General features: G+C 36.8%; 1 protein-coding gene across 1 annotated transcript in view; it reads right to left on the reverse strand.

Moving 5' to 3' along the window:
- LOC121412036 overlaps positions 1-23,686 on the reverse strand; it is a 69,644-nt gene that overhangs the window by 38,711 nt on the left and 7,247 nt on the right. The window contains exons 2-7 of the mRNA XM_041604947.1: positions 18,656-18,688; positions 6,737-6,904; positions 3,604-3,770; positions 1,614-1,761; positions 1,161-1,313; positions 456-655 (exon numbers count right to left, since the gene is read on the reverse strand). Of these exons, the coding sequence (XP_041460881.1) occupies positions 456-655; positions 1,161-1,313; positions 1,614-1,761; positions 3,604-3,770; positions 6,737-6,904; positions 18,656-18,688 (869 nt within the window). The remainder of the gene's footprint in view (positions 1-455; positions 656-1,160; positions 1,314-1,613; positions 1,762-3,603; positions 3,771-6,736; positions 6,905-18,655; positions 18,689-23,686) is intronic.

The raw sequence follows: 23,686 nt of genomic DNA on the forward strand, positions 1-23,686 counted from the left end.
ACGAAGAAAATCGACCTTGAAATAAGGAAAGTAAGTAAATAAATGACAGCATGCTTTGCAGGGACCGCGCTCGGGCTGTGTGTTATCTTCGGACCGAGGTCAAGAAACAGGTGTTTTGATACTTAAATATTATTGCTTGCTTGGGGCATGGATAGGTCTATGCTTGGGGCGGTGGGTTTGTCGTACTTGGAGAAGAGAATTGATTGAGGGATATTGGGGTATAGTGTTCTCAAATGGAGGTTTTCGTCATGTAAATTCCTGCAGTACTTCATTGATAACTTCATTAAACATACATCCTTGCTTCGTTGAATCATTTAATTTATTGTAGGTGGAAAAAATTGAACATGAATGCAAAATTTCACCCACCAAAAAGCCACTGCAAAATAGGCTGCAACATGTACATTAGACATTAATCATGACAGCAGAATACAACACAAGGAAATGCAGTATCTTACCTGTGGTACATAACCAAACTTCGGTCCAGTTCCATCGACATTCATGCTGCCAAATACTCCCATACGCCATAGATTTGTTCCAGCCACACTCTCACTGGACTCGTTGGCAAAGAGGAACGCTTCCATTTCCAGTTCAGTCAGTTCACCAGGTTCATTGTCTACAACACTGGCAGACCAAAACATACTCTCCATGATAACTCCTAAGATGAGAGAGAAATTCATAAGGGAATTAAGACCTTGGTCTATTTCTTAGTAGAAAACAGGTAGAAATCATTGTTTGGCAAAATGAATTGTCTTGTACGGTGTAACACTTACATTAAGTAAGCAAATACCAAGCATGAACTGGCTAAGGATCAGACCACATAATTGTCCCTAAGGACAGCCTAAAGTAGCACAACACTGGGGACCAGGTGGAACACCTCCCCTCATCCACCAATTGATGGTTAAAATCTCCAGATATTATGAAGGCAAGCACATTTAGGTTCTGATAGGCCTATATTATAACAAACCTTGTGAGGACACCATTGTACAACAGGTGGGAGAATGCGCTCATGAAACAATTTGTTAGTATATGTACTGAGGTTATAAAACAATTCAAAACCATATTTCATAGAAAATATGATTTAGTATATATGTACATTACGTGGACGATAGTGCAAATAACCCTGAAATACTAAATGGCAAGAGATTTCATTTGCAACTGACCTATTCGACATTCCCCGTAGTAAGCTATTGTTACATCCCGTGACAGACATCTGATCAAGTTGTCAACCTCACATGAACTGGGATAGGTGATTCCGTCATTTCCACAAACAGGTTCATCTTCCGGACAAGGGAGGCGACATCTTCTATCCACCCCTATGTATAAAGAAAACAAAGAGGTTTGATTAGGGTACTGCTGTACCTCGTGTCACTGCCAATACATACCAGCCAATCCCCCTATCCGCTGATTACAAATCAATGTAGGCCTATAGTAATTTTAATAGCAAATTGGTTAAAGCTGGTGCAGGCCTATTATTTTTGCTTAAATTGCACTCTCATTTAGGGGCAGGTTACAGGTATGGCGTGATATGAATAAAATTCAATAAATTATAACAAAACCTCATAAACCTAAATTCTGTTTTTATTCTACCATTATTGATAATGACAATGGCTTACCTGGACCGGTTCGGCCGAAACAGGGTATCTCAGTACATAGTACTGCACTTCCAGTTATGGATACAATAGTGAGATTGTACCATGGACTTGGGCTATCACCTTGTGTGAACTCCATACACAGATGATGGAATTCGACATCGCACCCTACCTGTAAAGATGATCATTCAATAATTTAGATGACTAATTCTGTATAAATACCCTTAGAAGCACCAACTTGCAAAAATTACCGATGCTAAAGCAGTTTTCACATCAAATAAATCTATGTGTAAGCTATCTCCTTAGTCATTTTTTTACCTAGGTCAAATTACAGGGTATACTAATGGAGACCTATCTGTGTTCAAATTAAAGATGCTACATATTTGTTATTTTGAAAAATGTAGTCATGACCAATAATTAAAAGCACTTTCAATTTAATTTCAATAGTAACTGAAATTAAGTCACATGAATGAATTTCATAATTTAGATTTCATTTTCTTATATAATTATCATCTATCTTAAACCACTAATGGTTTTTATCGCCAAGACTACATTTTTCACAATGATAAAAATCAATCAAATTCAATACTGTATCATTTTTCATTTGGATTGCATTTATCATACTGTATTAAGTCCTTTCTAACGATATTTCTAATAATTTTTTTCACCGCATTTGAAGCAGTATATAGCCCATAATATTCCATTATATAAAAAAAAACTATATGAAGCACACATATGATATGCATTTTTGAGCTATATTGTAACCAACTATAAAAAATATTATTCAGAAATATATCATTGAAAAGGTGTTCAATTGAACCCCTCCCCCAACCATGAGTTTGACAATGAGAAAGGTCAAATAATAATTATTTCTTATTAATTTGTGTGTTTTTTTAAAAATCCAAGATTTGAATTACACTATCATTATGAATAAATATATACATTTATTTATAAAAATACATGTAAAAAGCAACATACAAATTTGTCTCTACTGAGTTTATGCTACATAAGCAACACACTCATTTGAGTTCAGATATTTGGAAGAGAGCAAGAGGAGGATTATAATACAAAATTTTAGAAAATAAACGAGCCTCTTTATTCTTTGAAATTATTTATATTTCACTAGGTAAGTCAAAAAATAAAAAATAAAATGAATTGATACTGATTTGTTCCCATGCACAGCCTTTCAATTGGGACTCACAAATTTAAATCACTGATTTCCACTTGATAACAAATAATTCAAACTTTGCTGCAGCTGTGATAGTTGGTACAAGTGTTATCTGAATACAATTTTTTAAATGGATGCAAGGCCTATAATGTACAAAATATCAATTCTTCAAAAGAACATTCATTGACCTGAAAATACAATGACCTTTGTCCATACCAGTGACCTGGAATCATATTCACTTTGCTGATAGTAAAAAAATAGTGACTTCAACAGTTGAAAATTCAAAATCTTGTTGTACTTGATACAACATGAGGGATGAAGTTCATAAATCCCAAATAAAATTTCACTTAAATCTTAAGACCTGTAATTCATAGGGATAATCAACATTGGCGGCGGAAGCGAAAAAATTTAGGGGGGGTCCACCTGAAAAAAAGTTATCAACAAAAAATTTAGGGGGACATGTCCCCCCCCCACTTCCGCCGCCTATGATTATCATAATACCAACCGTGCAAATCTATGAATTAAGCCTAAATTTTAAAGTAATGACCGATGCTGACATTTCAAAATCAAGTTATTACTTTGGTTCATTTCTTTCATTTGTTGAGACTCGAGTCAGAAATAAAATTAGCTCAAATAGATGAAAACCTAATATTAATAGCGTGAAAAACAAAGCATTAAATTGTGAAAAAAAAATTGTACAGTACGTAGCAGTGAGCACTTGCTATTGGTTCCTCCATTGAACGCATCTCGATCGACTTAATACCGTACGCGTTTAAAATAATCGTTCTCCTAAGTTAAACAAACTGGCCTTTTCGTCGTTTCTTTATATTCGATAAAGACACTAACCTCATTCAAATCATACACTGTTTGGAGATTTGTAAAATGATATGGTCTTCCAGTACGGACTCCCATTGAAGCCTCCTCATCGCTAAGAAGTTGATAAACGTACGGCCCAGCCCGATCACCAAACCCATCTCGATATAGACTTCGAAACAGACCAATCTTCCAGAGACCTAGGAAACCGTAAATTAAATGTCAATTCTACATGCATATAACAGAAGTGCCATATGTCCACTTGTCGACTTAGCGAGCCAAGTTGACTCATCAAAAGTATGTATACGTGGAAAGATACGTTATCTCGACAAGTCGACATAATTGGCGAGATTAGAACAAGGAGTATATCCACAGCGCGTAAAAGCACCATATCAATGGATGGTTGACGAATCAAGGCGCTCTGCGGCCGGCCACGTGCGCGCACGCTATGGATATAAATTTAAATCTCGACATACAAAACGTCGTCAAACCTATCTCGCATGTTGATATAAAACTTTTCAAAAGTTATATAAAGTACCGGTTCGTTTCTCGGCAAATTGATATTAACGGTTTTATGTCGACTTTGCAGGATAAATTATCTCGCCACTGAGCACTTTCAGGCTTTCGTAAAAAAACACACCTGTAAGTCTGTAACAGCGAACGTGTGGGTGTGTTTGTGTTTGAGGGTGTGTGTCATGTAGCTGTGTATTTAAGGATCTTTATTTCATCGTAGGCCTACATCAAATTGTTGTAGTCATAATTGGTATGTGTACGAAAACCAATTTTTAAAAAGGAGGGAAAGGATGAGAAACGGGAGAAATAAACGTGTGGGTGAGTGTGGGCCGTGTGCGTGTGTGAGAATATGTGAAGGCCTATAGACATTTTTGTTTCCTTTTGAGGTAAAATATTTGGGAGGGCCGGTTTAAGCTCTGAAAAGTCACCCCTCCCCCAGACGAACAAATTAGCCTGTACACGCAAACACACACACACACCCAGTGGGGACTCAATTATGTTTCATTCCAATAGTGGAGAAAGTTAAGTAAATCGAAATCATCTTCACATATTAACGCATATAATATGGTCAAAGATCTTCAACAATAAAGTTTTGCTCTCGAAAATAAGCATTTCTCCCGTTAGCTAGACTAACTCGATCGAGTAGGCTATTAATAATAATTGCAAGCCTGGAGACGAGAAGAACACAGACCTATTAAAGTCTTGTCCCCTTTACTGTGAAACAAAATTTGTAGGCCCTGGATGTTGCAGATTAAATGAATGATAAAAAAGTTACTTAAAAGGTTGGGAATTATGTTTTGTTTCGCTCGGTCGCTACGCTCTGTCACATGATTCGATTATTTGACCTAATTTTATTGACGGGGTCGGGGAGAGAGTCTTATAATCCCACCTGCAGAGTGAGTATGTCTCCCATCCCAATGCTGCCGACAGTAGGTTATTTTCCTTATCCCCCCCCCCCCCAAAAAAAAAAAGCATTTTGCGGAACCGCGCATGGAGGGTAAACGCCGTGTCATTGCATCAAATTTACGATTTTTTTTCTTTTTGATCACTCAGTACAGAAAAAGTCCTGAGTAGAATTTATTAACTCATTCCTCTTTTCTTAAATCCTTTCAGATATAGGAAAGGGAAAAAGTGTTATTTGATTTGTTGTTTTTTCGTTGAAAATTTTCTGCAGGCTTGTCTGCAATTCTGGTTTTGTCCCAATTTCCGAGGTTGTTCATATATTCTTAGCTGTAAATATAATTTATGAATGATAATTTCATACGTCGAGAGAGTGGATGTCCACAGTGTATTCAAATAGTGGACTATGCAAAAATGTGATTTTCATACTGTAGACACCTCGACACTTTGGGTGTCCACAGTGTATTCCAATAGTGGACTATGCAAATATGTAATTTTCATACTGTGGATACCTCGACAGTGTGGGTAATCACAGTGTGTTCAACTAATGGACTATGTAAAGATATGATTTTCATACTGTGGACACCTTGACACTTTGGGTGTCCACAGTGTGTTCTAATATGTAAAGATGTAATTTTCATACTGTGGAAACCTCGGCAGTGTGGGTGTCCACAGTGTGTTCAAATGGTGGACTATGTATAGATGTGACTTTCATACTGTGGACACCTCAATACTGTGGATGTCCACAGTGTGTTCAAATAGTCAACAATGTAAAGATGTGATTTCATACTGTGGAACATCGACAGTGCGGATGGCTACAGTGTGTTCAAATAGTGGACTATGCAAGGATGTAATTTTCATACTGTGGACACCTCGACAGTGTGGGTGATCACAGTGTGTTCAACTAGTGGACTATGTAAAGGTATGATTTTCATACTGTGGACACCTCGACGGTTTGGGTGTCCACAGTGTGTTCAAATAGTGAACTATGCAAAAATGTGATTTTGTCACACCGTGGAACTTCGACAGTGTGGATGTCCACAGTGTGTTCACATAGTGGACTATGAAAAAATGTGTTTCACAATGTTAAAATTAATTAACAATATGGAGATCACACTGTGAACACCTCGTCAGTTTGTGTGTCCACAGTGTGTTCAAATGGTGGACTATATGTATAGATGTGACTTTCATACTGTGGACACCTCAATACTGTGGATGTCCACAGTGTGTTCAAATAGTGGACAATGTAAAGATGTGATTTTCATACTCTGGAACATCGACAGTGCGGATGTCTACAGTGTGTTCAATTAGTGGACTATGCTAGGATGTAATTTTCATACTGTAGACACCTCGACAGTGTGGGTGATCACAGTGTGTTCAACTAGTGGACTATGTAAAGGTATGATTTTCATACTGTGGACACCTCGACAGTTTGGGTGTCCACAGTGTGTTCAAATAGTGAACTATGCAAAAATGTGTTTTTTTTCACACCGTGGAACCTCGACTGTGTGGATGTCCACAGTGTGTTCACATAGTGGACTATGAAAAAATGTGGTTCACAAAGTTGAAATTAATTAACAATATGGAGATCACACTGTGAACACCTCGTCAGTGTGAGTGTTCACAGTATGGTCACATAGTGGACGATGTAAAACTATTGAAATGTTCAGATTTAATTGTCTGAATCTTTAACATACTGTGGGATGCTGTGTTTTTTCCAAAAAGGAATCAGGCGTCCAGACAGCCAACTCACCTCGTCCTTTGATGTTATCGCCCGCCCTTGATGTTTGGAAGGTGACATTTATGGAGATACTGGGATGGTAGTAGCCATGATGATGTTTGGCCGAGATGTCCCAGCCGATCTCTTCTAATATCACATTTCTATATCTAGAAGCGCGCCGAGATCGATGTTGATGATCACCTGTTATATTGATGTCATAAAATATGATGTGCAGAAAAAAAAAGTTGAGGGTGAAGGCATGTAAAGAAAATGATGCGATGTGATTGAAATCAAGATGGTGTTACAATAGTGAAGATGACCATGATTGAAGTGATTGCCAAACGTTGCGAGAAAGACCGATTTTATGAGGACGCACAAAGTTGCATTACAGGCAACATTTCAATAAGCCATACGTAATCATTACAATACATGTAGATATTGATATTTGAGAGAATTGCCACAAAAATAATATGACCAGGGGTACCGTTGCATGAAATCAATGTCCGAGCCAATGACAATCAAGGATACAATGGAGCAAGTTACTATCGATTGGAAAATTTCCACAAGTGTAACATTTTTGCAACGGGATCCAGGTAGTCTGCTGTGCAAACTGCAAACCCTTCACTCGAGGTAAAGGTCTGAATATAAATTTGCAACATATAATGCCTTGTGTGTGTGCTAGTCTTTGTATGGAGCCCATCTGTTGATCAAAGTTTCAATCAGGGTCTGTGACTGCAAACTTGGACCCAGGTATGTAAAACATGCCAACACAGATTGATTTGTACCGATTGGCAATAGTAAAAAAATAATAATAATCAAGTGTATTTTGATTATAGCAAATCATTTTGGAAAGTCCAAACATACCGCACACTGTTGGCCAGAAAAAGTTTTGTTGAATCACGAAAATAAAAAAAAGAGAAAGAATTAACACTATATTGGTTTCTTTCTTTCATATCCTGAAACACCTTGAGCATTCGATTGAAAGATATTAAATGGGGACCCAGATGTGTACACCGCTGGACCAATTGGTGTAAATGCAGCGGGTGAGAGCAACAATTCCTCTTTGGAATTTATGAGAGGGGCCACAAAATAACTAGTCGTATCAAGGACATCTTTGGACGTGTGGTAGGTGGCTTTTTTATGACTTGAACACCACTTGTATGATGTTCACTACTTCTAACAAAAGATGAATTCAAACCATACGGATACTCGCAAGAAGTGATTGTTTAGTATATTTGTAGTGGTTCACTCTTGTCTACCGTTGATAACCAATGTCTCTGGACAGGGTCTTATCATAAGGGGACGGGCACATATTTAATTACAATTATGTCACCATTAAAAGCCTTTCTCCCCTCAAAAATGAACGATTTACAGCAATTAGGGACATATTCAAACAATAGGAGATACTATGTACAACTGAGGCCAAATATGCGGTTACCCCCCCAAAAAAAAAAAAAAATCTAAGGATCTCATTTTTACCGGAGGTGGATACTGGATATATATTTCATTTTGGAAAGTAAACTTTTTAAAGAATGTTTTCATAAGAATTCATCCAACTACTGTATACACTTAGGGCTTATACACATTTAGACATGGATCCTCATCCCTAAACAGAAAAGCGCATAGCACCCTATTGTGAGCATAAAATACACGGTTGATAATTCAAAAAATAGGTCATACGTTTTTTTTTAAAGAAATGATTAATGAAGTAATTGTAAAATAATATACAAAGGCGATTTATAAAACGATTGCTCAATATAAAATGAATTAGAAAATATATGTTCGTATTTTACTATTGTCTTAGTTAAATTGTATACTCTCAATATGAATGAAACCTTTGTTCAACAAAAATAAGGACATGCAAATGAGAACAGAAATTAAAGCCTGAAGCAACGGAAAGTGATTATGAAATGTATTACAGGAATTCAAAATTGCAAAACAAATAAAAAAGTTATTTAAAGGCCACTAATAACGAACATAAATGAAGTCTACTGGGTATAAACGCATACTTATTTCTCCTGCTAACGTTTGAGGGAAGTACCAATAAAACATATTATTTTCAACGTTATTTTCACTTTCAGAAATTGTACACCAATCGGTTAAGTTAAAACAAAACGAATGATAAATCCATTCACATCCTTAGTAATACTCACCCTATAAATAACTCAAATTTGAAACCTATGTCCCTCCACAAGTTCTAGCCACCATGCACAAATCTTTTTTAGGGATGCAGTAACGGTTCAACTCTTTTCGACTGGGTAAACACGGTATTCGGTCCATGACTGTCCATAGATATATTTACTGTTTTCCTCATTAATAACATTCCTTGTATTGGATACGCAGTAATCGATGATCAATTTTGTTAATTCACTAACTTGTATGATACAAAGAACGGATTGAGAACAGTCCAAAATAGGAATTGTTTTGGCTTCCAACCAACAGAAATTGACAAAATGGGCTATTACCCGAGGAAAGTGGGCATGCGCCTCTTTTTTCGTTTAAGTGAAATTTTGCTGACGAAGACAAAAAAAAGAAGAGCCTCGGATACGATGCGAGGGTGGGAATAGGCAGATTCTAGAAACTTTTATTTCTCTCTTAAGTAGCGACGGCTGCCAGTGACAAGACAGCAGTGACAATTTCTCATCCATCTCATCGCAAAGATGAAAAGGAAAAGATAGCAAAATAGATAGATAGATAGATAGATATAGATAGATAGATAGATATAGATAGATAGATAGATAGAAAGATAGATAGACAAGACAGCAGAGACATCCATCTCACCACAAGGATGAAAAGGATTAGATAGAAAGACACAGAAAAAAGGAAAGGTAGAATGGAGATTGATAGGTTAGATAGGTAGGAAGTAGATAGATAGATAGATAGATACATACATACATACATACACAGATAAATAGATAGATATAGAAATAGATAAGAATACAATGAAGCAAAGAAACAGCGAAAGGGAAAGAGAGCAACAAAAAAAAGCGGGAAAAAAGGAAAAGAGACACAAACGGATAACGTTTTTTTTTTAAGACAAAATGAAGAAGAAATAAAAACGAACAAAAAAAAGAAGAAAGGAAAAAATTAAATAGATTGGTAGAGAAAGGAAGGAGACAAAAGGAATAGGTAACAAAGATAAAATATGAAAGAAATGAGAGAGATATAAGACAGGTAAATTCGCTAATAGGGGAGAGGGGTTAGATTTAATTTATTTTGTGAACCGGAGAACAGAAAATGATAGATTGCACCATTACAATAATGAAAAAAACAAAAAATAATAATACAGCCGGAAGATTTCGAGAAACATAGAGACTTCGAGGCAGAAAATTCAATGTTTATATATGAAGGTGGATGAAATTGAATTTCCATTATAGTCAATTTACATGACCTTATTCCTTGGCCCTAATATTGTGAGGATTAAAAAACCACCAGTTCGCCATATGCTGCCAAATCCCGGCAACTTTCCCATTACAGAGTTTTGTATTTCGGGGGGGTAATATTCGGCTAACGGTTTTCGGAATGCAATGATTTTTTTTTTATTTGTGAATATTCAACCACTATTTTGAACTATACAGAATGTCATACTAAGCTCATGCATCTCCAATCACAAGTGCAGTATAATGAAAATGAACATTAATAAGCTGTGTTCAGGTCGGGGTTTTTTATCTTATGATGCTTTATTTTCAGTTTTCGACTTTGAATAATAGACTCACTTCATGAAAACACGGGCATTACTAATACCCTTAGACATGTTAGAACGGGTGAATGACAGCTCGACAGTTTTTCAACCTATAATAGTTTATAATTATCTCAATATATACAACATATTTTTATATCACTGGACAACGTTGAAGTAAGCTATATACAACTATACTAGTATACACCCAACTGATATCTAAATACCATATACCGACATACAAACTCATATTATATTGCTTCGTTTTTAATATTGATCAATGCCTTTGCTGACTTCGCCCCTATAAAAACAAGTGCGACATGTCAGCGCGAGGAGATGATCCCAAATAATTTCAACTAAAATTTCTCCGAAGTTGAAATAACAACATCCTCTTCTTACACTATGGAAATGGCAAGACAACTTTCAAAGTAAACACCCGGAGTAAACATTAATACCCCATTTCCAAAATAAATCAATACTTTCAATTCTCTGCACAAATTCTTCAAACTGACTTACCTCTATTCTAATCACCAATATATCACGCAAACAATACCATCTGTGATTTACCCTTCGTCATCAGCAAGTTTAATAGGATGTCTGACGTCTCGTCTGAAATTGCATATTCGGTCTGCAAAGGTTTGGGCATCATAATACCCATGTTGGGTTGGGTCCATGATATACCAAACTCTGATTCGTGGAAACTTCAGTTTTGCTAGACACATCGCTTGATCCGAGATCGTCCGTGGTTGGCATGGCTGCCGCATGTATGCATATCATGCTCTTTGGGCTTTACCCCTGCTCTTCTGTGGGGAACTCCTGCGCCATCTTGAGGGAGACGGTAGGTACCATGGGGTACCATGTGGTGCTGACGAAAGCACCGGGTTGTTGTTGTGATGGCGTCTGTAATCCCGAGAGGTCGAGGTCATGGGGAAACAGTGACCCGTTGCGGAATCAGCGAAGAGAAATGTTTCTCCTGTATTCTTTCAGGTTACGCCCCTCTCTTTATCGAGATCTTCTTGTGAACAGTTTTTTTTCCACCCCGTTTATGCCCCCCGGGGGGGAGCACTTACATTGACGAGTGGATACCATGCGCGACCAAAAAACACGTAAAAAGGGTGTCTTTTTCAAGATAGGGCACGTTACGTACGTAACGTGATAAGGGTGTCAAAAACACAAAAATATTGAAAAAGGGTATATATTTCGCCGCATACATTCGTAATTCCGAAGCTTCGTAATTCCGAAGGTTCGGTTATTCCGAAGGTTCGTATTTCCGAAGGTTCGTCAGTCCGAAAACACTCAGGTTCGTAATTCCGAAGGTTTGTCAATCCGAAAACGAAATAAGGTTCGTAATTCCGAAGGTTCGTCAATCCGAAAACGAAATAAGGTTCGTAATTCCGAAGGTTTGTCAATCCGAAAACGAAATAAGGTTCGTAATTCCGAAGGTTCGTCAATCCGAAAACGAAATAAGGTTCGTAATTCCGAAGGTTCGTCAATCCGAAAACGAAATAAGGTTCGTTAATCCGAAAATTAAATAGGGTTCGTATTTCCGAAAATGAAAATAATTAATTTTGGTAACAAAAACGACATTGCTATTACAAGATTACACGATATTATGCAATGATCGCTACGCTCGCAGAAATGAAACGTAAATATTTAACTTTAGTGATCACTTAAAAAATTTGCTCAATTTAATTACTACAAAACACACAACCTCTTTACACAGATGATAATCTCATGGTGAAAATATCCGTTTGCACTAAATTGCCCCTATTGACCCCTTTTTTTTGCTTCCACCCCCCCCCCCCACAAAAAAGGGAAAATACGTTCCGCCGCCAGTGGTTGAAACACGCATCGTCTTCATTGCTAACTGCAAAAAGTTCTTAAAATGTCCCCTTTAGATCAGGTCAGAGCTTATATATTTAAAATTTCTGTTCGCGCTTCTTGCTCGCAGTTATTATCTAAATTTAGTTACATAGGCATTATTCTCGTATTGAAGATCACAAACATATTGCCCATCATATTAAAAAATATATAGCTCGCGATCGCATTATTTAAAAAGGGTTTATCATGTTATTACATATTTACTATATTTTATAAAGCTAATTATTGACTGTTAGGACTACCCTTTCAAAGAAACAAACAAAAATCAACTTTAAGCTGCCGATTGAGGAAAATATGGCTGAAAAAAAATTGCCCCCCCCCCCCTATTTGACGAAAGTTGGATCCGCCGGGAGGGAGGCAGGGGGCACTTGCACCCCAAAAATGAAATAAAAAACAGGGAAATTAATATTTTCCAAAAAGAGAAAGTTCCTTTTTCAAAAATAAATATACCGTTTTTCATGTTTTTTTCGAAATTAAATACTCTTTTTGATTTGTCATTTTGCCTCCGAAGAAGATTCTGCTAGGATCGAAAGCTTAGGCCCCTTTTGACTCTCTTTTTAAAATATACAAGTTAAGTTTTCAGGCTGAAGTATTGCAAATTTTCAGCTTGCGCTTCGCACTCTCATTCGATTGGTGAAATATGCATCCTAAAGAGGTCACTAAATGCTTTCTTTAACACGTTCCTTTTCTGGTCAGTATGTTTAGGCTCGCATTTTGCGCTCATGTTAATTCTTTAGTTAGATGCACATCTTTTTCATGTTTTCAATGACAGCAGAAATCTGCTCGGATTTTTAAAAACTTATTTTCATTTTTTATTGAAATAACCTAAAGTTTTAGCTTGTGATTCACGCTCGCAACACCTCGCAATAATGCCATTTTAAGAATGATTGACCCCAAAAAACGTTTTACAACTTCACCTTTGAATTTGTTTTTACCAAGCCGCTCGCTCATATACTCTTTCCCGAAAAATAAAGCCTAAATATACACTTTGCCATAATAAGAAGTCACTTCAAAAAAGTGCTTCTCTACTTAATCACTATCAAACACACAATGACTTCAAGCAGATGATAATCATAAGGTGAAAATATCACCAAAGTGCCCATTTTGACGTATGAGTTTCATTTTTTAGGCTTTACCCCCCAACGAAAATTCGTTGGGCCGCCCTTGCCTTCCCATCCTCATAATAATTGAACGGCAACAATGTCCCCCGCCCCCTCCCTTTGCCTCTGTCTCTGCTTTCCCGGTCTTCATTTTTCGGATTAACGAACCTTATTTCGTTTTCGGATTAACGATCCTTCGGAAAAACGAACCTTATTTCGTTTTCGGATCAACGAACCTTATTTTGTTTTCGGATTAACGAACCTTCGGAGCAACGAACCTCATTTCTTTTTCGGATTAACGAACCTTCGGAACAACGAACTTCATTTCGTTTTCGGATTAACGAACCTTCGGAACAACGAACCTTATTTCGTTTTCGGATTATCGAACCTTCGGAATGACGAACCGTCGGAATTACGCCACAAATGTTCGGATTAACGAACCCTTTTTCGTTTTCGGATTACGAACATCGAGGTATAGGCAATTTACGTGTTTCGGAATTACGAACCTTCGGAATTACGAAGTGTAACCATATTTCGCTCGGAAAAACATACGTGTCTAGGGTCAAATATGCGGGGATGATAATACAAAATCAAAATGTTTTATAAAGGATGTCCATTTTGCCCCAACACTACGTGTTTAGCGTCCGATTTGCGCGAGGTGTGGAAGGTGGGGCCGTATTAAACCAAAATAATGGTGTCTAAAGGAAAAACCCCGGTAAAACCGACGACCGACGGACGCTTGACATAACAATAAAATATCTCTGTACTTGTTTAGGGGTTCATTTCAGGGAAAACTTAATTGCCAAGAGTATCGTTTTGTTTCCAATACTGTAAGGGGTGCATTTTCAGAATATGGAAAATACATCGCTGTACTTGTTTAGGGGCGCAGTTCTGGAAATACTTGCCAATAGCATGTATCCAATATTTGTTAAGGGTAGGGTTTCACACGCCAATACTTGTTAAGGGGTGCACTTTCAGAATATGGAAAATACATGTTTATGGTGTTTTTAAAGACCCCGTGGTCGCGCATGGTATCCACTCGTCAATGGAAGTGCCCCCCGGGGCTTATGAAAAGTTGTTGCACCTCTCCCCTCAATCGGCCTTCGTTATCATTTTTTTTTCTTTCTGCTAAATAATCTAGCTTTTTTTATTTGAATTCATTTTTAATGATCAAATCTGAAAAAAAAACACCCACAACATGATATAAAATTAATGATTCCATACTAAATCAAAATAAACTTATATATTTCGTAATCCGCATTCTTCTTCCTATTTACTTCATATCCTCTCCTTTTCATGACACTTTTTTTTAGATTGCATGGCCTTTCCCTTTCTCGTGTTTTCCATGACTTTGCACACTTGAACATTGTACTGTAAAATGTATTTAATGATATGTATCCTTCGTTTTAAACTTTGTAATTCACTTGCAATTTAGTTTGTTAAGTGCAATATGTGGTGAATTTGAATAAATATCATTTATATATCTATCTCTCCCCTTTTCTATTACTATTCTATTCAATTCAATTCAATTCATTTCCTATTTCAACCTTTTTATATTTACAATGGTAGTTCAATATATATATTTACAATAATACCATGAAACCAAAAGGGAAGGAGATCAACTATAAAGCAGAACTTGTAGGGTGAAGGTCTGCTTTTATATATTAATTAAAAATAAGATAAATAATGAAATAAACAAAAGAAAATTTAAAGATTAACAATACTTCAGTGTGCAGCCTTGCGTCATTTGTCCGCAACCTATTGCAACCTATCCATGGTATATTGCTTTTCATCATGCTTTTTATTTATAATTATTTTCATTTTCTTTAAAAAGAAAATGAATAAAGGTCCACAAGTACAAGTTTGTAAACTGAGGCAATTGCGATGTAAGATAGAGGGCGACAAAGCATCTATTTTGAATTATAGACTTGATTAGATCTCACCGACATTTTTTTCATATCCCGATTGAATGTTGACTTGAAGTGAACTGTCATGTAGTCCTATCATGGCCCTAGGAAGCGGGGGTGCCCCTGGAAAAAATGAAAATGTTTCCAAGGTGACCTTCCTTTTTTTTCTTCTTCTTTGCTTCTCAAATTTCTCGGGATCAAAATTACCTTCATATTTTTGAAACCCTTAAACTTTTTTCTTGTCAAATTTATCGGTAGCAAAATTACCTTGATTTTTTTAGTGCTACCTTTCTTTCTTGCTTGTTAAATTTACATCAGCATCCCCAGCTTTTAAAAAAATCGTTCCCAAGGCCCTGAGTCCTATATCCTAGAAAAGAGGAAAATCATGATGAGGACGCTGTTCATGATTTATCAATTATCATATATGGCATGAAGGAAAATATGACTACATTTCAAAGCGTTATGAGAAAAAAAAAGTTTCAAGATCTTCATTTTAATCCAAATCCTGCAAACAAATTCATAGATGAAGAAACAACTAAACTCACAAAACACGATTTACCGTTTCGTAATCTTTCTAGAAAATAAATGAATGAATAAATAAATAAAACATTTTGGGACGTCTTGATAGGCCTTCTTATAAATAATACACTTTAGGTTTACACATTCTTTAACCTCTTATTTCAAATTGAAGTGATTGAACCAATCGAATGGGTAAAGAGTGAACTTTGGTCAAAATAACAAGAAAGAAAAGAGAAAGGTATGTGGGCAGAGAAAGGGATATCGTGGCCGAGGAGGAATAGTTGACCGATTAACATTTTAGACTGTTGCTTTGTTTACTTGTTTTATATTGTTTGCTCCAGACTTTATCTATTTCTAATTGGTAACATATCGACTAGGTGAAGTAATATCAGTACCATCTGTATCTTACAGAGTACTTTTCTTTAACTTTTGTAATGTTGGCTGGCATCGTGCATTTTGTTCACCTCTCTAAATCACGTTTTTACCGACACCTGTGATGATAATAGAGTAGGTTCAAAGGTCATGGCTAAGGAGGAATTACCTGGAGCGGGAAAACCTCCCACGTCTTGGAAGAAACGCCCCGTTTGATTGGCGTAACCATGGATAGTAGCAACTGAGGGGTGTTTGTGCCAGCGGCGGAATAAACCTCATGTGTGAAGGGTGATTGGTGCAGGAATAAATACATAATTTCTCATGTTTCTTGGCTTCCGGGCCGATATCCTGCCATTCAACTGTTTCCCAATTGTTTCAGATTCTTTATTCCACATTCCAGAAATAATGTACATGACAGGGCCTATATAATACGCATAACACTATGAAACATACGGGATTTCTTACCAATTCATATTTGTACAGTACTATCCACTTAAAAAATTACCACCTAAACGTGAGCGAAACTTTGACATTTACGAGTGAAAAAATCCTGTAAAGATAACAAAAATCATGATGTGAAATAAATTCATGTCAGAGCGTTAAGAAATTCAAAGTTTTACATGGAGAAAATGTTAAATACATAACTGAATAAAAATAAGTAATATTCGATAAATAAATCATAAATACTAAACGATTAAGGTGAGATGTAGAAGCATTGATGATACATGTACTTAGGGCTGTGATTGATTAGTTGGATGTGACCAATAAAGCAAAAGAAACATCAAGACAAAGGAATGGAGAAGGTGTAACGAGAGGTGGGATTTGACAAAACAACTTCCTCTCTCACAACCATTGTCACACTGTTACCACCACTACTACCACCAGAACCAACACACCATAAACTCCATCACTGGTATTCTTTACATCAATCTGCACCACCACCACCAACAACAACACCCACTCTGCAACCATCATCATGTACCCGAGCACCACCACCACGACACTACAACCTGCAACCATCATCATGTACCCGAGCACCACCACCAATACACTACAATAAGCAACCACCATCATGTACTCGAGCACCACCACCAATACACTACAACCAGCAACCACCGTCATGTACCCGAGCACCACCACCACTACACTACAACCACCATCACACTGCAAAAACTCCGGTGTTGAAACAACACCAGTATGGAATCAAACCGATGCTGTTTTAATACTAATTGGTGTTGTATAAACACCTATCTGGTGTAGACCAAAACCAAACTGGTGTTGTTTAACACTTCTCCGATGTGGACATCTATAGATTCCAGGATGGTGTTAAATCAACACCGGAGTTTCTGCAGTGCATGTACCCGAGTACCACCACCACTACACTACAGCCTGCAACCACCATCATGTACCCGATATAAGCTTAGATAATTATTCAGTCCGTTGATGCTTATTTTCTGGAAGTACCTTGTATCGAGGTACGTATATTCCATTATAACTTTTTTTCGTAATAAATAAACTATAAAACATGGAATCCCACTTACATATATTGCTTATTGTCATGACAAGCAAGCCCTATTGAAATTTTCGTCAAAACATGCATGACATGTTTAAAAGTTAGTAAATGGGTCTATTCTGTCTCATTTAAGCCTTGCAATTTTATTTGGCAAATCTCCCTACCTCATCCATAATGCACGGAACATACCATCACCTTCATCACCAATTAGGCCCAAAAGTTCATACAATCTGGCTCAGTTTGTACCAGCAAAGTATAATATCGTGAAGAAACCCTACGATGCTTTGGGAGCGCGGGGGGGGCGTAGATCCTTTATTTAGAAAATATACCCCTTACCATTTTGTGATTTCATATTACAAATTGCTAACCCCAGAATTTTAAAAAGAACATGAAAAAAACTGTGATAAAGTACCATCAGTTGAACCCTTTGGCATCTGTAAGTATAATTCCGCCACTTTTCTGACCATTATTTTTATCAGGGGCGGATCTAAGATTTCGTGAATAGGGAAAAGAAATGGGGCACAAAGAGTCGGTCAATATATTTCTATATCTCACTTCTATAAATAACATGCAGGAAGGGGGTTATAATGAAACATTCTCAATATTTTTGACCAAAATAGGGCATGTGCCCTCTGAGCCCTGCCCACCCGACCTGCCCCCTCCTAATAATTATCATCACTACCTTCGTCGTCGTCATGCATTGATTCAAAGTTCATCACCAATTCACGCAAACCTATTTCTGTCCTCTCTATTTACATACATTCCACTCTATAAGTTCACGAATATTACATTTAAAATGAACTTGAACTGTTTATATAAGAACATAAACTTGCAGATGCTTACATAAAAAATGTGTTTTTTTTTTCTTTTAGATGATGTCAAATAAATCGAGAATACATGACAAAAAAGTTTGGTCAAGATATGAAAGCAAATGACTCACGGCTAAGAGAGAGAGAGAGAATGAAATAAAATGTGACTTACCTCGCCTTTCTCTCGTTTGTTCAACAACATCATCTGTATGAAAATAAACAAATTGAAAAGGCTTTGAGTAAATATAAGCATAATTAATTATTTAAATCATAAGAAATGCTAAGAATATCCTATTCTTCGTTAATAATACTAATAATGGATAGTTAGAGGCGCTAAAACAAAAAGTACAATAGCGCGTACCATGTATGAATAATAATTTAACATTTGCAATAATTACTACAATATTCAAGATAAAAAAGGAAATTAATATATTATTGAGGAAAAAGGCATGCCTTAAGGGAAGATTTGAAGCCCAGAATACTGGAAGAATTTCATATTGAAAGAGGGATAGCATTCCAAGTCTTGGCAGCTGCCACATCAAAACGTTTTTCGGCAGAGGAGAGTTGGTACTGAACCAGACAATCCATTAATTTCTAATGATTCTTTTGTTTTTTTTAATAATTATTCATTCTAGACATTAATTATTCGTTTGTGGGGACGTTGTGGTTACGAATCTCGTCTTTCAGTGAGAGGAGCGTGGGTTCGAATCTCAGCCACGGCGAGTTTTCCTTCAGCAAGAAATTCATCCACACTGTGCTGCACTCAACACAGGTGAGGTGAATGGGTACCCTGCAGGATTAATTCCTTCAATACACCGAGCGCATTTAGCAGCTGGAGCTACAGCCATGTAGGGTACTATATAGTGCGCCATTGAATAGGAAACTAGATAAATCGGCGCCTCATAAATGTTATATAATTATTGTTATTATGGCAACAGCAGACACGGCATTATAAAAATGGCACACAGAAAAAATGTGGGCATAATGCGAAGGCAGATATCAGCATTGACCTTCATACTGACAAGGTGCTTTTCTATAATGAATTAATTATATCTATCTATTATAATCTTAGATACTATATAGGCCTACCCTTGTTAGACATTATTCTGTGATTTCTTATGTCAAAATCTGTGACAAATAATAATAATGATATTCATTATTACCATAAGTGCCCATGGCTTGTGACCCCCCCCCCCCCCTCCCTTTCTCGATCAGCGCCTGGTTGTTACTAGCTGATCGGTGTAGATGGGGTCATGTTAAATATTCACTTATTCGTATAATATTTGGGATAATATTTCATAACCTTTCCTTATGGATTGTGCTCTCTCTCTCTCGCTCTCTCCCCCCTAACTGATCCCACTATAGGATCCCTCTTTCCCCCTCATTTTTTTGCTTATTATCGTTTTACCCTTTCACCAACTGACACACTAACATTCTTTAAAGTTGTTGTTTAAACAGACATAATTTTTTCCTGATTATTTAACTTATTTCCTTATTCTATTATTCCGTTATTCAACAGTGCATGCAAGCTATTTAATTTACTTATTAGTCCAATTAAATTCTGTTGCAATCTTTCATTGTTTTATCCACCTTCTGTCTTTATTCATTTAATATTTTCTCGCTATCCGCTATTGTGTTATTTTGAAAGACATGCACAACTTCAAATATACTTTTGCACGAAAGAGAAGTTTGAAGAATATGTCCCTAACAAATCCCAGATGTAAATACAGCCACAGGAACTTTTTATCACAATCAAATGGATTATCACTGATTGACTGAATAAATATTCTAACTACATATACCATACAACCAAGGAGATTTAAATATAATATCTTTGATATATCCCATTTCAACTCAGAGGGGGTCGTATCACTACAAAATTGTGGTTTGTTATATACGCCCACACCGATATGGAAATATCATAAAAACTAATCATGTTAGTTTTATATTTAATGGATCGTAATGTGTCATGGAGGACGACGTTGGCTTGGTACAATGGCCGATATCCTTAAAGAATTAGGACTGTTTTTATCGTGCTGTGTTCCCTTGCGATCGCGGTTTGAAAAGCGGCTTGGGCAAGGCTATCCACTTTCATTTTCACGAGGTCTGGTAACTAGAACAAAGTATAGCTTGGCACAGAAGTACCAAGAACAATCATTGATGATCAAAAATGACATGGAACATGTTACCGCGGTCATCCTTTGCTGTCTTGGATATATAGAGGTCCAAGGGGGCGTGTGATCCTTTTCCAATCAATCGGTTATAGGTAATCGACATACTGCGAAAAAATCGATATTTTTGGTTATCTGACAAATATACGACTATAAAAACAAATCACTACCCATCCCCCTGCTCATAACCAACAAAAGGTAAACATACAGCACCCCCCCCCCCTCCTATCAAATGTTAGGTTAAGGTTTAGTCGATGATGAAATCACCCCTCCCTCTTCCCCACTGGACTAAGCCGACTTGAAAACTTAGCTCGTGGCAGAAATCAAATTCAACTTCCGACCAATCAGAAGCGCACAGATCAGACTTTCGTTCTTCTGCTTTTATACAAGTTCAAAATACAAACTTATTACAAAATTGAAAGTAGTTCATAGATTTGTAAACCATCACTGTTTTGAACAAACTGTGAAACTACCCGGTCGATATAAACATGCCTAAACATTCTTATTGAATTATTTGCGGAAGAAAGGCGGTCTTTTAAACGCAACCCTTAAAAAAACGGGCCTCGGTAGTCTATTTCAACAATGACCTGCATTTTTATCACTTTAATATAACGAAATTGGGGGAAATATGTCGATTTCACTGACCTTTACGATGACATTTATTATCTCACCGCTTGAAATCAGGGCAATACTATAAGAGGCTGTGAAACTGCCTTTGCAAACAATCGACCAATTTTAAGAAACATAAAGATTCCATATAAATTTATCCTAATCAAATCAGCGTACATCCGCAAAAAATGAGATGTTTTTTATCAACTTCACAAGATGACCCGTCTCCGGTTACTCCGAACCACAATCTAGAATAGTTCAAACTGCGGATAAAGTCCCCAAATGTCGATTTGTTTATTTTGTTTTTTTTAGATTTTTCCCCCTATGATAAAATGTGACCTCAATCAAAATGGGTTTATTCTTTCTCATGATACACACTGAGAATCTCTAATTTCTTAATCTCTGTGATGGTATCCAGAAATCATAAAAGGTTGTGAATTGTCGCCACTTCAGATATAGGGGAAAGTGGAATATGTTCTTTTGGGGTGTGATATTAATTTATTATTTTTAAAAATAAAACAATTTTTTTTAGTGTTCCTTCATTTTTGAAAAACTGATTTCTTTTTAACAATGACCTGCATTTTCATCACTCTGATATAACGAAATTTGTGGTAAATAAATCAGTTCCAATGCCTTATAAAGTGATAGAAGATTGTCAACATACGTCTAAATATCACAATACCATAATAGGCTGTGAAACTGCCTTTGTAAACAATCAACCAATTTCAAGAAACAAAGATTGCCATATAAAATTATTCTAATCATATAAACTTTAATCCACAAAAAGGAGATTTTATAAATCAAGTTCACGAGATATTTGACCTGTCTCCACTCACTCCGAACTATTAGAAAAACAATGATCAAAGCAATTGCTACCAGTGTAGAAGTCCCAACTCAAATCTACCTTTTTCGGCTCTTGTCCATAACCATCGTCTTCGTTATGCTAAAACCAAAAAGTGCATGGCATGACATCGCCACTGCAGTGGATGGCGAAAAGAACTATCGGCATAAGCAGTGAAATCTACGTAAGATTTGTTTTGGGAACCATCGTCTAATTGGCTAATATTACTTCGTTGCATTTCTATTACTATATAGTACTAATAAATCAGATGCTATTACGATTACAGTGAGGTTAAACGTTGCCCTACCAGAGTGAAGGCATACTTCCATGACCTTACCATTCAACATCAATTTTCCTTTCATAATATTTAGTCGGCTGTATAGGTTTCAAATCCTTGAATTACAACAAAGTAATAGGTGCGCTCTTCCCGTTTGATTGAATAATAAGGGAGCGCCTTTCGATCGTAATTGCAACATTTGAATTGTCTCGAAATACATGGTGATATACTTATACACGTCATAGCCTATAATATCCGGCTGATGTCGATTATAGTCTTGAAGATTTCACAAATGTCAAAAGTGTATTGGAGTCAATCATTCGACTGAATTAAATTATTTGGCGCTGATGCACACTCTTATTTGCAAAAAAATAAAAATTCGGCATTAGAATACATACAAGTCACGTGATGGCGTTCCTTGGAACGAATGTCATCATCTGTAACAAAATCTATTCTTAGCCCAACGCCGCAAATACCATTAATCTAATAAGGAATGTTTGTCCAAAGTAATCGCAAGTTAATAGCAATCTTTAACTGATCAGTTTTACCTCCTCACTAACAACTTCATTTGTCATAATGTTACAATTTTCTCCATTCATTACCCCCCCCCCTCACACACACACACACACCATTCACGCACCTTTTATTTCTGCGAAATAGCTTTATAAATAATTGCTTCCACTTTCTTCCTCTTCGTCGTCTCCTTCTCTTCCTCCTTCTTCTTCTTCTTCTTCTTCTTCTACTCTTTCTTCTTTTTCTTTTCCTTCTTATTCTTTTTCTTCTTCTCACCCTCCTCCTCCTCCTCCTTCTCTTTCATCTTAATAAAACTATTTGTCTATCGGCCCCATCATCTGAGTATTATTTTTATCCTCCAGGTCGTAATGCAGTAATTGTCGAGGCATTCTAAGAATGGATCCGGAGGAGAGGGGTGTCCAGAGAACAGCGATACCAGGATACTTTTAAATGGTAGCCTGGACAACAACATACGATGGTTTAATGTAGGCTCAATCACATAACACATCAGACATGGTTTTGGGCCTATGTTTCGTCATAAATCGTTTCCAAATATAGCTGTCTAGGAATGTTTTTGTTTTATTCATAAAGGTAGCACACCATTGGGAAGCCGAGAGGCGCACTTACTGGCTTCACATGAACGTTCGGGCTGTTACCGATATCGTGTGAGTAAAAAAAAAGAGGTGCCGTGGCCGAGTGGTCTAAGGCGCAGGGCTATACATGGAAAGACCGGGGTTCAATTCCCGGCCACGCCACCTCTGCCGTGAGCAAGGCATTTAATCTTCAATGCTC

The sequence above is a fragment of the Lytechinus variegatus genome, chromosome 3 (assembly GCF_018143015.1).
Source record: "Lytechinus variegatus isolate NC3 chromosome 3, Lvar_3.0, whole genome shotgun sequence".
NCBI lineage: Eukaryota > Metazoa > Echinodermata > Echinoidea > Temnopleuroida > Toxopneustidae > Lytechinus > Lytechinus variegatus.